The sequence below is a fragment of the Lathyrus oleraceus genome, chromosome 3 (assembly GCF_024323335.1).
Source record: "Lathyrus oleraceus cultivar Zhongwan6 chromosome 3, CAAS_Psat_ZW6_1.0, whole genome shotgun sequence".
In the NCBI taxonomy this organism is placed as follows: Eukaryota; Viridiplantae; Streptophyta; class Magnoliopsida; order Fabales; family Fabaceae; genus Lathyrus; species Lathyrus oleraceus.
Window position 1 is genome coordinate 491,755,346 of NC_066581.1, and position 13,563 is coordinate 491,768,908.

Below are 13,563 nucleotides of genomic sequence, written 5' to 3' on the forward strand. Positions count from 1 at the left end.
TCCAATAGATATCATTGGGTAACCGCTGAAATAGTTGGGACTCCTTCCATCTTGAACACTTCTAAGGTTGTCACAAGTGTTGGCATCACGGTTGACTACCCCTCATATTGGTCGATTCTCTCAATAGGCCCGGATGAGAGGATATGCAACTCTTTTGAGGGTTGTTCGTTTTTTTTGTATGAATTCCTCTTCACTAGGTTAAGGATACATTTCCCCTTTTATGACTTTTAGGTGGCCATCATGGAACATTAGAAGGTTCTCCCCTCGCATCTTTATCATGGAGCATGGGTATTCATGAAGATGTTCCAACTCGGTGTCGAGTATAAATCTTAGAAACCTTCTTCGGAGATCTTCTTCGACTTCTTCTTTGTGGCCTACACTTCTCAGGATAATGCTTGGGATCATGGATTAATCTCCTTTCACCCTTAAGTACCTTGGTTCATCCATTTTGCCTATGATTGGGGTAATTTCCTAGAGTGTTTCGTGTTGGTGAAACCTGTCACCTCTAAGGCTTATTTGGCGTTCTGTTCGCCTTTGGCCCCTGGTTGGATGTGCCTACTCTTGCAAAGGGGGTTTTCAGAAGTATTGGTTTAGGGTGCATTTCCACTGGCCTGCCTCTTCTTACCATTATGAGTTACCTCATATGTATCTTGAAGAGGTAAAGATGATAACATATTTATATATCTGGTACTAGGGACTCAGATATGAAGAAAGATTTGGTCATAACGAAGTACTATCTTTTCAGAAAAATAAGAGGCAAATAGATATTTGCGCCCTTATTAGTGCATCTGATCATTCATAGAGACAAAAACTCTTTGAATATGGAGTCTAGAGCATCCCTTTTTTTTAACGGAGTTACTTGTACTTTGCAGATAACATGATACAATTGAATAAAGCTCTTGCGTTAGCCAGGGATCAGGGTCTTATAATCGGATTGCTTGCCCGTATGACAATGACTATTGTTGTTTCTTCTACTCCTGCTCATGGGTCCAAGTGCAGACAATAGTGACGACCCCAGTAGTAAAGGGGACTACTCTCCTGAGTATGACTCATGAGGTGGAAAAATTTCCTACTGTAACGGCTAGATTTTCTATTCACGAGTCTTTACCGTCTTCCTTTCCTATTAAGAGAACTCAAGGTGACAACCCGTTGACTCTGGTTGGAAAAGGTTCTTCTAGATGGGTTGGTTTATTGGAGGGTGCCGAGCAGGATCCTCTTAATTATTTCTTCCAACTTCCTACCATTATGTTGTCCCGTATTCCTAGCACCCAAGAGGAATTTACTGCAATTGTGGCTAATGAGGACTTGGCCTTCGTCCGGGGCCTATCCGTAACTAACCGACAAAGTCTTTTTGCAGATGCTTCCCATACCTTGTTCAGGGATAGATCCATGGTCTCGATGTTATATGTTGTCCAAAACAATGTGTTAGGCTCTGACGACCTTTTGAAGGAGCGAGATGATTTGAGGGAGAAATGTGTGGCCCTTGAGCAGGACAATACCGAAGCTGAAAAGGAGTTGGTCGTCCTACGTGTGAAATTTGATTCTGTTAAATCTTTGTAGGAAGAAACATATTGGTATGAGCGCCCATCTAGTTTGGATGCTCAAATAAAGAGGTTGGCGGTTTTGCTCGCTGATGTAGACGAACGTCAGAAGAAGGTTTCTGAGGAAGTGGTTGAGGAATGTCGGGCATTCTAAGCGGATCATAAAGTTCTTAGGAAAAAGAAGGATGACCAAATCAATGCTTTGAAAGGTCTAGAGAAAGAGGTGGCTACTACACGGAAGAGATCTCAAGGATCCCTTCAACACACTATGGACTCGGTGTGTAGGGTCCGGGGTCGAAGGTTGGAGTAAGCACGAGAGCCCTGCCCTAACCTTAATTTCACTGATGATCAGCTGACTTCTTTCCTGGCGGTTCTTAGAGAGCATTCTGGAGCTGGTCCGTGCGCTTCGGAGTCGGGTGCTGACATTTGAAGGCCTTTTGTTTTCCTTCTTCTTATTTTTATCTACTCCTGTAATATTTATGTCAGAACTTCAAGACTCAATTTTTAAACAATATTTAGTGTTATTTATATTTTTACCTTTCGCATGCTTGTGCATTTTGATTTTGCATCATTCTATTTTTAAGCGTTGTTATTACCCGACTAAGATCCAAGGAGAGTTAGGGCTTGCTCTTGGTCCCCCACAGTTTGCACAATATGTTCGTTATAGAGAGTCGTAAATAAAATATGCTTAAAGTGTAAATGACCTTAAGCCTTTTGCAAGCGGTGTCTACTTGCTTTATTTGAGAGTGTGTCGCGTTAATATGTACGTAGTGTTTTGGTGGAATTCCTAGCCATGACATTTCCTAAAATTTGAGGCTACGATTCTAAAATCCGTGAATTTTTCTAAAATTTGAGGCAACGATTTTATTCATTTTGTGGCCAAAAAAAACTGTGGCATATGAGAATAAGTAAGGTCATATAGACCACAATTTCAAAATCATTGAAAAGTTGCGCCTAAAGTTTACACCACATTTATTTTTATTTTTACCACACTTTCTTTGTCGTTGTCTAAATTCAAAAATGTTATAGTGTTTGTCAGGTGTGAATGTTATTTGAGTATGCTTTCTTGGAGGAAGCATTGTACAACTTGATGTGTACGTATATCAGATTAGAGCCGATGAAATATGAGAATGGCTCTGGGCGTTTATGGCTTCAATTATACCTATACGTATTTCCTGTAGAACCAACTAGATAAAGAAATGCCTTAATCATGTTTTTCATGGATATTGTATGAGCTCGGTTGTGATTATGTTTAGAATTGTACTTATACACCATATCAAACCAGCGAGACACAACCATGCATTTTTCAACTGCGCTCTGTGTCACAGAGGACTATACTCGACCAAGGTTAAAGGCTCCACTATTCTCGCCCTTGGATTGGCTAGATCCTAAGGGGGTGCATCATTTACGTGTGAATGCATGTATTTCTTTGACATGGGGTATTTAAATGTTGTATTAGGACGTACAAAGCGTCTACGAGAGCACCCCTGGGTGAATTGATTGTTGTAGTTGGAGGTATAAATCATCTATGACAGCTCCCTTGGATTTTGAAGATGAAGAATGAAGTTGTGTGAAATTAAATGTTGTAGTCAGACGTACAAAGAGTATTTGACAAATCCTCTGGACTTCTAAGCCACACTCGGTACTAAAGAGTTTTGATTACTGGGGTCGGATGGGCAAAGCGTCTTCGACAACACCTTTTAAGTTCAAAGGCATGCTCGACGCTGAAGGGTTTTGATTACTTTAGTAGGACGAGCAAAGTGTGTCTGAAAGCACCCCTGGAATCTTTAGGTGCACAGGGAACCAAGGGGTTTTAATTACTTTGGTCGGAGAGGAAATGCCTCTCAGACAACACCCCTGTAATTCGGAGTCGGGTGTCAGCAACACTGGTTGTATCCCGGTTTGTTGTGACATGCATTAGCATTTCGGTGCCCTGAAGAAAGGACCGGGCAAAAAGCAGAACAACAAGAGTATAATAGTAATGTGTTTGTATATAAGTTATTAACAAATAAATTAATTAAATCTTGCGGTCGGCCGCAAGTGTGTATTGATCACTCATCCTCGAAGGTATTATTCGAGTGATTTTGTGGTCGACTGATTTGAAGGGCCGAGTTCCCGATTGGTGAGATGTCCAACTTCTATTTGAGGTATTTGTCTATGTGGCCTTTGTTGGATGCATCTGACTTAGCTCCTCGAGTTTAGCTTGGATCGGCCTCTTAGAGTATGATCTCATTTGGCTCATCTGGGATGCTTGGATATTTGATCAGAGGCTGGGAGTTCTGGTTGGCATTTATGGCAACTGGCGGATCCTCGATGTTCTTCCGACTTTGTATCAAGTAGAGTGTCATGGGTAGTTATCCCCCAGTATGCTCTATTGAATGTGTGTCATCCTTCTTCTCGACTTGTATCCTGACTACTCTCCCAATTTCTATATGGGGACCAGACTGGGGTCTTAGGAACTTCCCTAACCGGTGGAGAGCCATGTGTCCCTTACTTACTCCATCGACCCGATACCTAAACGAACTTCTGATCCCCTGAGTTACCCCACGTCTAGGACTGCCTTTCATATCGTAACTCCCTTAGCACTTCGCAGTCTCAGGGCTTTGTCGATTTCCCGATATCGAGCTCTTATCGTTACGATAATGAGACATCCGACATGATATTTTTATGATGATGAGACATCTGGTGTTGGTCGATCATGTCAGCATTCGTGTCGTCGTGTCTCTTGAAAATGGTTTTTTCTGTTCTTGTCAATGCCCGTAATGAACTCTGACTCGGATTTGAAGATGCCCACTTATAGACCCATTCAACAGGTGCAGGCCCAGGAAGGTTACCCGGCCTTGCAAATCTGAATCTGGATAAGAGTTTGTGTACTTTCATCCGCGAGCTTCGGTCGGGATGGAAGATTCGGGCTTTTGACTAGCTTAAATCTGACTTAAGCCTGGCCGTTTGGAACTTTGTAGATTTGTCAACGCCTACTGGCATCTCTTTCCAATGGATCAAGATCAATATGAACAATCAATCAGAGTAGGATCAGGGTTTGGCTAATATAAACAATGTATATATGAGATTTTAGCTTCTTGAGACTTTGATTTCTTCATCTGAGATGCTTTTGGATTTTAGATTTGAGAATCAAACGTGGAATCGTGGAAATTGTAGGAATTTGAAGTCGTTTCCATAGACAGATTCACAATTCCGTTGCAGAACAATAAATGGAAGAAATCACGGAAGCTACGGTGGAATGAAGCTTTGTCGGCAATTTTGTGATGCGACATCGTGGATCGAAGATTGCGATCATGGTGCTCCTTGGATAAGGAATGTTGATCTTGAATAAATACTGTTGATCGCCGTCGATCTTGAATCAACATTGCTAATCTTTGATACAATGGATCTAGGGGGTACATGTATGGTTAACACTCCAACACCCAAGTTAGTTTAAGGTTTGACAAAACTGAAATGAAAGTGGAGATTAAAGAATGTACATGAAAACCCTTTACGTAGGTATTTATACCTTGGGCTTGACGGAGCAGGTAAAATAAGTGGACCTCATACTATTTGAATTTTGGCCCGCGTGGAGTAGTTGGTCCCAAGGTCTTTGGCCGACGCAGGTACACCATCTTTGTAAGTGGGATTTGCATAAAACATTCTTACCAATTCAGAGTATCTCTCTTGAGAGATTTTAAAAAACAGTGTTTCTTAGGCCGACAAAGTTGAAGGCTTCCATGAAAGAATAATACTTAAAGTTTTTCCATGCAAGTAGTGAGATATGTGTAATTCTCTATTTGCATAGGTCCGATTGAAATTGTTCTCTTGAGCTTGAGTGGACAAGTCTTCGGAGAGGACTTCCTTGACCAACAATCTGCAAAACAAGGATCCAAAGATTCAATGGTCTGATATACGATTGTTAGGTGGTTATGGGTGGTTGCTGGTTCTTCCTAGGGACTTTAAGTCTCTTTTTGAATTATTTCTCTCTCTGTATGTAATAGGTCGAGGAGTAGGGGTAGATTTGTGATGATTTGACATTATGTTGTCTAGACAATTTGAAATTTTTGGAATGATAGTTTTTTTTATTAGTTCATCGTCTAATGTGAAAGATGTGAAATTAAAAAGATTTTTTTATGACTTAGAAATAGTAGCTTATTAGATATGTGGCAAAATCATGTACTTTCTTCACTTGACTAGAGAAACTCTTTTTGTCTTAAGCAATAACGGTTTGAGAATCTATGACCTGATTCATGGGATAAACTGTTCTTAGTGCTTCTCCTGGAGGCTTTTTATTTATGTTGATGGTAGCTCTCGTGGTTTAAGCCTAGCTTGGGCTACCTTTAACGAGTGGAGTTATACTATTTGGTTCTTTCTCTATTGTTATTTTTTTTCTGGCATGCTTTTTTTTCCTTGTATGCCTTATGTTGAGTTGTTTGTTTTGAATGTATTTGTTTTGTTGTGTTTTCAGCTTGATATACCTTATGCTAACTGATATTACTATTTATGTACTTTGTTGGGTGATTTTCTCCCCTCCTCTTGAAATGTTGAGATAGATTGAGGTGAGTGTTGATAATCCTCTTTGGATAATGAAACATTTCTCTCTTATGTTGGATTTGCGTTTGTCGAATTCTCGAAACAGAAGTTTGACTGATACATTGTAGCCGAGTTCTTGATCTATATCCAACAGGCAAACCATGTTTGAAGTAACAACTATTGATTGTGAGGCTGTTTTTAAGATAGTAACATCAAATACATATGGCATAAATGTGATAAGAGAAGACAAATCAATTGCAACGTCTGTATTTTTATTGAGTACAATTTTGGTCTTTATACATATTCAGAAACTTTTGATATTCTAGGAAACATAATTGTAAATACTATTAACTTGTCTACTGTCTCTTGACCTTCCAAATCTCTCCATTTAACTTATTAATAAAACCTATTAATTCTAACATTAAAGTTTATTCAACAAAACTCCTTTGTAAACTTAAATGTTTCTTCTATTCATCATCCCTATCAATTTCTTGCCTTTGTCGAAGATTTCTTTTGATAATGGTTTTGTGAAAATGGTTGCTGCTTGGTCCTTGCTTGCTACATGCTTCAATTCAACATTTCCTTCCTTCACATGTTCTCGAATGAAGTGGAAACGAACATCAATGTGTTTGCTCCTTTCATGGTTTACTGGATTCTTTGCTAACTCAATTGCTGACCTGTTGTCAACTTGTATTATTGTTGCATCTTTCTGTTCTAGCTCCATTTTACTCATCAATCTTCTGAGCCATATTGCATGACAAATGCACCAGGATGCTGTTACATATTCTGCTTCACATGTCGAAAGTGTTACTATTGGTTGCTTTTTAGAAAGCCAAGTAAATGCAGTATTTCCCATGAAAAACACATATCCAGAAGTGCTTTTTCGATCATCTATGTCTCCGCACCAATCACTGTCAGAGTAACCAACCAACTTGTATTTCTCTGAATTCGAGTAAAACATCCCAAGTGACACTGTTCCTTGGATGTACCTCAAAATTCGCTTCAATGCCTTCCAATGTGTGTAAACTGGCTCCTCCATGAATCAAATTACAATGCCTACACTTAATGAGATATCTGGTCTTGTACATGTGAGATAGCGAAGACTTCCTACCAAACTTCGATATTTGCCTGCTTCGACACGTTCTCCTCCATCAAATTTCGACAATTTTGTTCCTGGTTCCATTGGCGTCGAAGCCGGATTACAGCTTTCCATCTTATATTTTTTCAAGATTTCTTTTGCATATTTTTCTTGTGAGATGAAGATTCCTGTTTCTTCTTGTCGAACTTCCAGACCAAGAAAGAATCTCATCAGGCCTAAATCTGTCATCTCGAATTCACGTGTCATTGTGCTTTTGAATTCTTCTATCATCTGATCATTACTGCCCAGAAAAATAAGATCATCAACATAGAGAGCAACAAGTATTACATTCCTTCCATTTTTCTTCACATAGAGGGCATGTTCGTACGGGCATTGCTCGAACCCGTTCTCCTTGAAATATGTGTCGATACGTGTGTTCCATGCTCGCGGTGCTTGCTTCACCCCATATAGCGCTTTCTTCAATTTCAGAACCTTCTTCTCTTCTCCAGCTTTCATGTACCCGAGTGGTTGTTCGACATAGACTTCTTCTTCTAGTACACCATTCAGAAAAGCTATTTTGACATCCATTTGAAATATTGGCCATTTGAATTGAGCAGCTTGAGATATGAGTAATCGAATTGTCTCCATTCTTGCAACAGGTGCAAATACTTCGTCATAGTCAACTTCTGCTTTCTGTCTGTATCCCTTCGCAACAAGTCTCGCTTTGTATCGCTCTATTTCTCCTTGAGCGTTCATCTTTTTCTTGAATACCCACTTTACACCAATGGGTTGACTACCTTTTGGCAATTCAACTAGCTCCCAAGTGTTGTTGTGGATAATCGCCCTCATCTCTTCGTCCATGGCACTTTTCCACTTCTTGTCTCGTACTGCTTCTTCAAAATTGATGTTTTCAGCATCTGCCAAAAGACATACAAGGTGCACTTCACTTGTCGAATCATACAGATCTTGCAAACTTCGCATTCTGGGTTGTGTAGGTTCATCTTCACTGTCAGAATCTCCAAGTTTTGTCGAAATGTTTGGTGGTACAGTGACATATGATTCTTCAACTTCGACAACAGCTTCTGTCGAACTGTTCCAGTCCCACTTACTTGCTTCGTTTATTCGAACGTCTCTACTCACTATCACCTTCTTTCTTATGGGATCAAATAGCTTGTACCTATTTGTTTTCTCATCATACCCAATGAGTATGTATTTCTGACTTTTGTCTTCAAGTTTCGTTCTTCGTTGATCTGGTACGTGCGCATAAGCCACACTTCCAAATACTTTGAGATGAGAAACTGTTGGCTTCTGTCCGCTCCACGCTTCTTGTGGTGTTTTATCTTCTAACTTCGAATGTGGACATCGATTCTGAACGTAAATGGCACATTTTACAGCTTCTGCCCAAAATTCCTTTGGCATGTTCTTGCTTTTAAGCATTGAACGAACCATGTCAAGGATTGTTCGATTCTTCTTTTCAGCCACCCCATTTTGTTGAGGTGAGTATGCTGCAATTAGAAATCTCCTTATACCCTGCTCTTCACAATACTTCATAAAGGCTGTAGAAGTATACTCACCACCTCTATCTGATCGAACTGCTTTAATGTGTCTGTCGGTTTCCTTCTCCACCATTACTCTGAACCTTTTGAACACCTCGAATGCTTCAGACTTTTCTTTCAAGAAATAAACCCATGTATTCCGTGAGTAATCGTCGATAAAGGAAATAAAGTACCTTTTGCTACTGAAGGATTCTGGCGTGATTGGCCCACATATGTCGGTGTGAATCAAATCAAGGATATGCTTAGCTTGATATTCTGCCTTCTTTTGAAATGAAGTTCTTGTTTGTTTGCTCAGCACACATTCTTCACAGAACTTTCCTTCATAATCCATATCTGGTAGTCCATGCACCATGTTCCTTTTCGCCAACCTTTTTAAACCAGCATGATGTAGATGACCAAAGCGTAGATGCCATAGTGACGCTTTGTCTTCGACATTTACTTGTAAACATTTTTCTCGAACGTTTGTCAGATTCAGTTTGTACATTCGATTTCTCTCCATTTCGACACGAGCAATCAGATGTCCTAGCTTGTCCTTCAAATGCAGTATTCGTTCCTTCATAAGTATCGAATAACCTTTTTCTGTAAGTTGTCCCAAACTCAAGATGTTGGTTTTAAGATTTGGTACATAATAAACATCTTGAATTGATCCAATCAACCCATCCTTTTGCAAGTAACGGATCGTTCCCTTGCCTTCGACCTTCACTTTCGATGCATCTCCGAAAGACACATTGCCATCTTCAATATTTTCTCATTTCTTTAAACAAGTGTTTGTGACCACACATATGGTTACTTGCTCCTGAGTCAAGATACCAAACATTGTCATTTGTGTTGATCTCATTTTGAGCCATCAAGAGAAAACCTTCATTTGCTTCAGCTTCCAAAGTTAGGTTGGTTGTTTCTTCTACCTTCTTTTCGATTCGACAATCTTTTGCAAGATGTCCCACTTTATCACAGTTATAGCATTTGAATGAGTTACAATCCTTCGCATAATGACCATACTTCCCACACTTGTACCATTCAAAGTTGGAATGGTTCGACCTACCACCTCTTTGACCACGTCCTCTGCCACGCCAATTTTGCTAGATCGACTGTCCTCTCTCGAAGTTGCTGCCTCTACCACTTCGACCATTGTCACGTCCTCCACGACCACGTCCTCTTCCTTGAAAGTTTTGAGAAAAAAGTACCTTTTCGTCTTTGATTTGCTCCTTGGTTTGATTTGCGTCCTCTACTCCTTCTTCCTTCTTTTTCATCTTTCGTTGTTCGTGTGCTTCGAGGGAACCAGCGAGCTCTTTGACTGCAAGCTTCGAAAGGTCCTTCGACTCTTCTATTGCACAAACAATATTCTCAAATTTATTTGTTAAAGATCTCAAAATCTTTTCGACAACTCGTGCATCAGTTACTGTTTCGCCATTTCTGGTGAGTTGGTTCACCACCTTTTGTACATGCGTGATGTAGTCAAATACATTTTCTGACTCCTTCATCTGCATCCTCTCCAATTCGCCACGAAGAGTTTGGAGTCGAACTTGCTTTACTCGATCTGCTCCTTTGAACACTTTCTCTAGCGTGTCCCACGTCTCTTTCGACGTAGTTGAACTGGCAATCTTTTCGAAGCTTGATTCATCAACAGCCCTAAACAGCATGTATAGTGCCGTTTTATCCTTCGATCGCGTCTCTTTAAACGCCTTGTTTTGAGCTGCCATATATCCCTCAACATCTGTTGGTTCTTCAAACCCATCTTTGGTTACCTCCCACGCGTCTAGAGATCCGAGAAGAGCTTTCATTTGGATACTCCAGTTTTCGTAATTTAACTTCGTTAGCCGTGGCAACGGCATTTGATTCATCATGTTTGCAATTAGCTCTGATGCCAATTTGTGATAAGAGAAGACAAATCAATTGCAACGTCTGTATTTTTATTGAGTACAATTTTGGTCTTTATACATATTCAGAAACTTTTGATATTCTAGGAAACATAATTGTAAATACTATTAACTTGTCTACTGTCTCTTGACCTTCCAAATCTCTCCATTTAACTTATTAATAAAACCTATTAATTCTAACATTAAAATTTATTCAACAATAAAAACATGCATGGTTCTAAATAGCGGCTCGCAACAACGATTAACATAGCATAAAATTCTGCAGCATAACTGCAACTACAATCAAGCCACTTCAATTCGCAGTTTTCCAAGAAGAAAGTGGTGGAGTATCAGATTCCTTCCATGTAGGTTCCTTTCCGGATCTATCACCTTTCACAATATCAGCTAATGACTCTATTTCTGTCAATTCTTCTGGTGTTAGTTTGACAGACAAAGCACCGATGTTTTCATTAAAGTTCTCAATTTTGGTTGTTCCGGGTATCGGGCACACGTCGTTTCCTTGGTGATGAAGCCATGCTAATGCAAGTTGCGATGGAGTGCACCTCTTCTTTGTAGCTAGTTCATTAACCTTCTCAAATATAGTTTGATTCTGTTGCATGTTTTCAGGTTGAAATCTAGGCATATACTGCAAAGTATTTACACATATTGAAGATTATATTAGATTTCAATGATGGACATTCAAAGACATAATACTTTGTCTTTCTTTTCCACAAACCTGTCGATAGTCTTCCTTTGTAAAGTTCTCAGCAATCTTAGTTCCTGATGAAAAGAATCCTCGCCCAAGCGGACTATATGCAACAATTCCAATACCAAGTTCCCTAAGATACAAAATCATAACTCATCAAGTTAGGCTTCATATCTATGTAGAAATGTAGAAACGAAACTTCAGATCATGTGTTTGCGCATTAGAGTCATGTTTTGTGCCTGTGTCAGTGTCGGTGATTCATATCACTGCTATTTAGCAAGAGTACACGAAAGAGAAATGCTTGATAACAAAACATCGCACCTGCAAGTCGGAATTATTTCTTCCTCAACATCTCTTGACCATAGTGACCACTCCAACTGCACAGCTGTTATTGGATGAACTGCGTGTGCTCTTCTGATTGTTGCAGCTGAGGCCTCAGACAAACCAATGTATTTTATCTTCCCCTCTTCAACTAGTTTTTTAAGCTCTCCCATCTTAAAAATAAAACCAAAAAATATTATATATATCAACAAATAGTTCATTTTCAATAAAAGAGAGTCGAAAAGAATCAAACCGTGACTTCAATTGGAAGACGAGTATCAATCCGATGCTGATAATAGAGATCAATAGAATCAATATCAAGTCTCTTCAAGCTACCTTCACAAGCTTCTCTCACATAAGCTGGATCACCACAGATCTCAAATTTCCCTTCCCTAGCTCTGGCTCCAAATTTCGTAGCCAATTCAACTTTCTCTCTCACCTCTCCCTTCAAAGCCTTTCCAAGAAGGAGTTCATTGGTATGAGGTCCATAGAAATCAGAAGTATCAAGAAAAGTGACACCAGATTGAATGGCATGATGGATGAGAGCAATCATGTCAGGTTCAGGCTTAGGAGGACCATAGAAAGCAGACATACTCATGCAACCAAGTCCTTGTGAGGACACTTCCATTCCCTGAGATCCCAACTTCATTCTTCCTACTTTTGACATTGCCATGTCTCACAAATCACAATACTCAATAAATCTTCTATCCTACTACGTAAAGGCGTCGCAAAGTTAAAGAAAGTTATGAGTATATCTCCACCACATGTTCTATATATAATTCAGTATCATCATACAACTTGGCCAACAAGAAATTCAAGTCAATGGATACATTTCCTGCCGTAACATATTTTTCTTCAAATACTTATGTTGTCACCTTTTAATTTGCGTTTTCTCCATTTGGAAAGTTCTGAGAAGGTTGAACTATCACGTTCCTACTTTTTGTCTTTTCATTATTCTTGTCAAATTCATTGTTTCTAGTCTTAAAGTGGTTTTGCAAAGTCATGAATTTTAAGTTTTTTTTTTTTAATTTAACTGCAGTAACCGAGACATGTCAACAGCGCCCATGCAAAAATTTAATAATAAATAAAATGAGTATATAATAAATATTTAAATACTGAACTGTAAAATATTAATATACTAAAACTTTATGTTTAAAAAGAAAATAAAATTAAAAATATTGTTAAGGGATAGAATAATTAACTTCAAAATATTACAAGATTGTTTTATAAATTATTAGGAGAGAATTAGTGTTAAGAAGTGGATAGAAAATATAATGATGTAGGAATAAGGCTGCTTTAACTATAAATTATATATTTTCGATTTCAAAAAGTATCAACTATACATGAGTGTCTACGTGGAAGGCAATTTTTTTTGTATGACACAATATTTTGTTTTTCTATTTTGCCCACCACTGTGATGATATTTCTAGTTTTTAGCCGTTGTAACTGGTTATAAGTTTTGTGTAACCGATTATATGTCCGAGAATTTAGTTTTTTCAATTATTTGATGTTATAACTTGTATCCCAGTCAATTTCTCTCTCTCTCATTCTCTCTCTCTCTCCACACTCAATTTCTCCATTATTCACTAATCTTATGGTTCCAAGTTCTAACATTTGACATCAAGAACTTTGTTCTAATCCAAAAATACCTAGTGTGCAAAATGAATTATGTCTCACATGAAAGAATCCATGCAAACCTACCCATCTTTTATGCGAAGAATTACGACAAATGATGCAAACAAATGAAGGTGTTGTTTGGCTACGAAGATGTTCTTGAAGAGATCAAGAACAGGGTGATCCTCTTGCCGAATGTGCAATAGATGCACAACGAGAAACACAAAAGGAAGAGAAGAAGAAAGATTTCAAGGCATTGTTTTTAATCCATCAACTTGTGGATGATGGCAACTTTGAGAAAGTTGGTGATTGCGAATCGTTAAAACAGACGTGAGAGATCTTAGAGAAGGCATACACAGGAGTTGACAAGGTG

The 13,563-nt window shown here is 38.9% G+C and overlaps 1 protein-coding gene across 1 annotated transcript; it reads right to left on the minus strand.

Annotated features, from left to right (window-relative positions):
• Positions 1-10,582: 10,582 nt before the first annotated feature.
• On the minus strand, positions 10,583-12,490 carry LOC127128840 (probable aldo-keto reductase 2). The gene is made up of 4 exons (XM_051058202.1): positions 11,830-12,490; positions 11,577-11,749; positions 11,286-11,388; positions 10,583-11,195 (listed from the first exon to the last, which is right to left on the minus strand). Exons 1-4 carry the CDS (start codon positions 12,247-12,249, stop codon positions 10,863-10,865), a joined length of 1,029 nt encoding a protein of 342 aa, XP_050914159.1. The 5' UTR covers positions 12,250-12,490; the 3' UTR covers positions 10,583-10,862.
• Positions 12,491-13,563: the final 1,073 nt, after the last annotated feature.

Excerpts from the sequence above, each read along its gene's own strand:
- LOC127128840 (XM_051058202.1), bottom strand. The coding sequence starts at position 12,249 with ATGGCAATGTCAAAAGTAGGAAGAATGAAGTTGGGATCTCAGGGAATG. Across the intron at positions 11,389-11,576 it reads GAAATAATTCCGACTTGCAG|GGAACTTGGTATTGGAATTG; the intron begins GTGCGATGTTTT and ends TTTGTATCTTAG. Across the intron at positions 11,196-11,285 it reads CAAAGGAAGACTATCGACAG|TATATGCCTAGATTTCAACC; the intron begins GTTTGTGGAAAA and ends AATACTTTGCAG.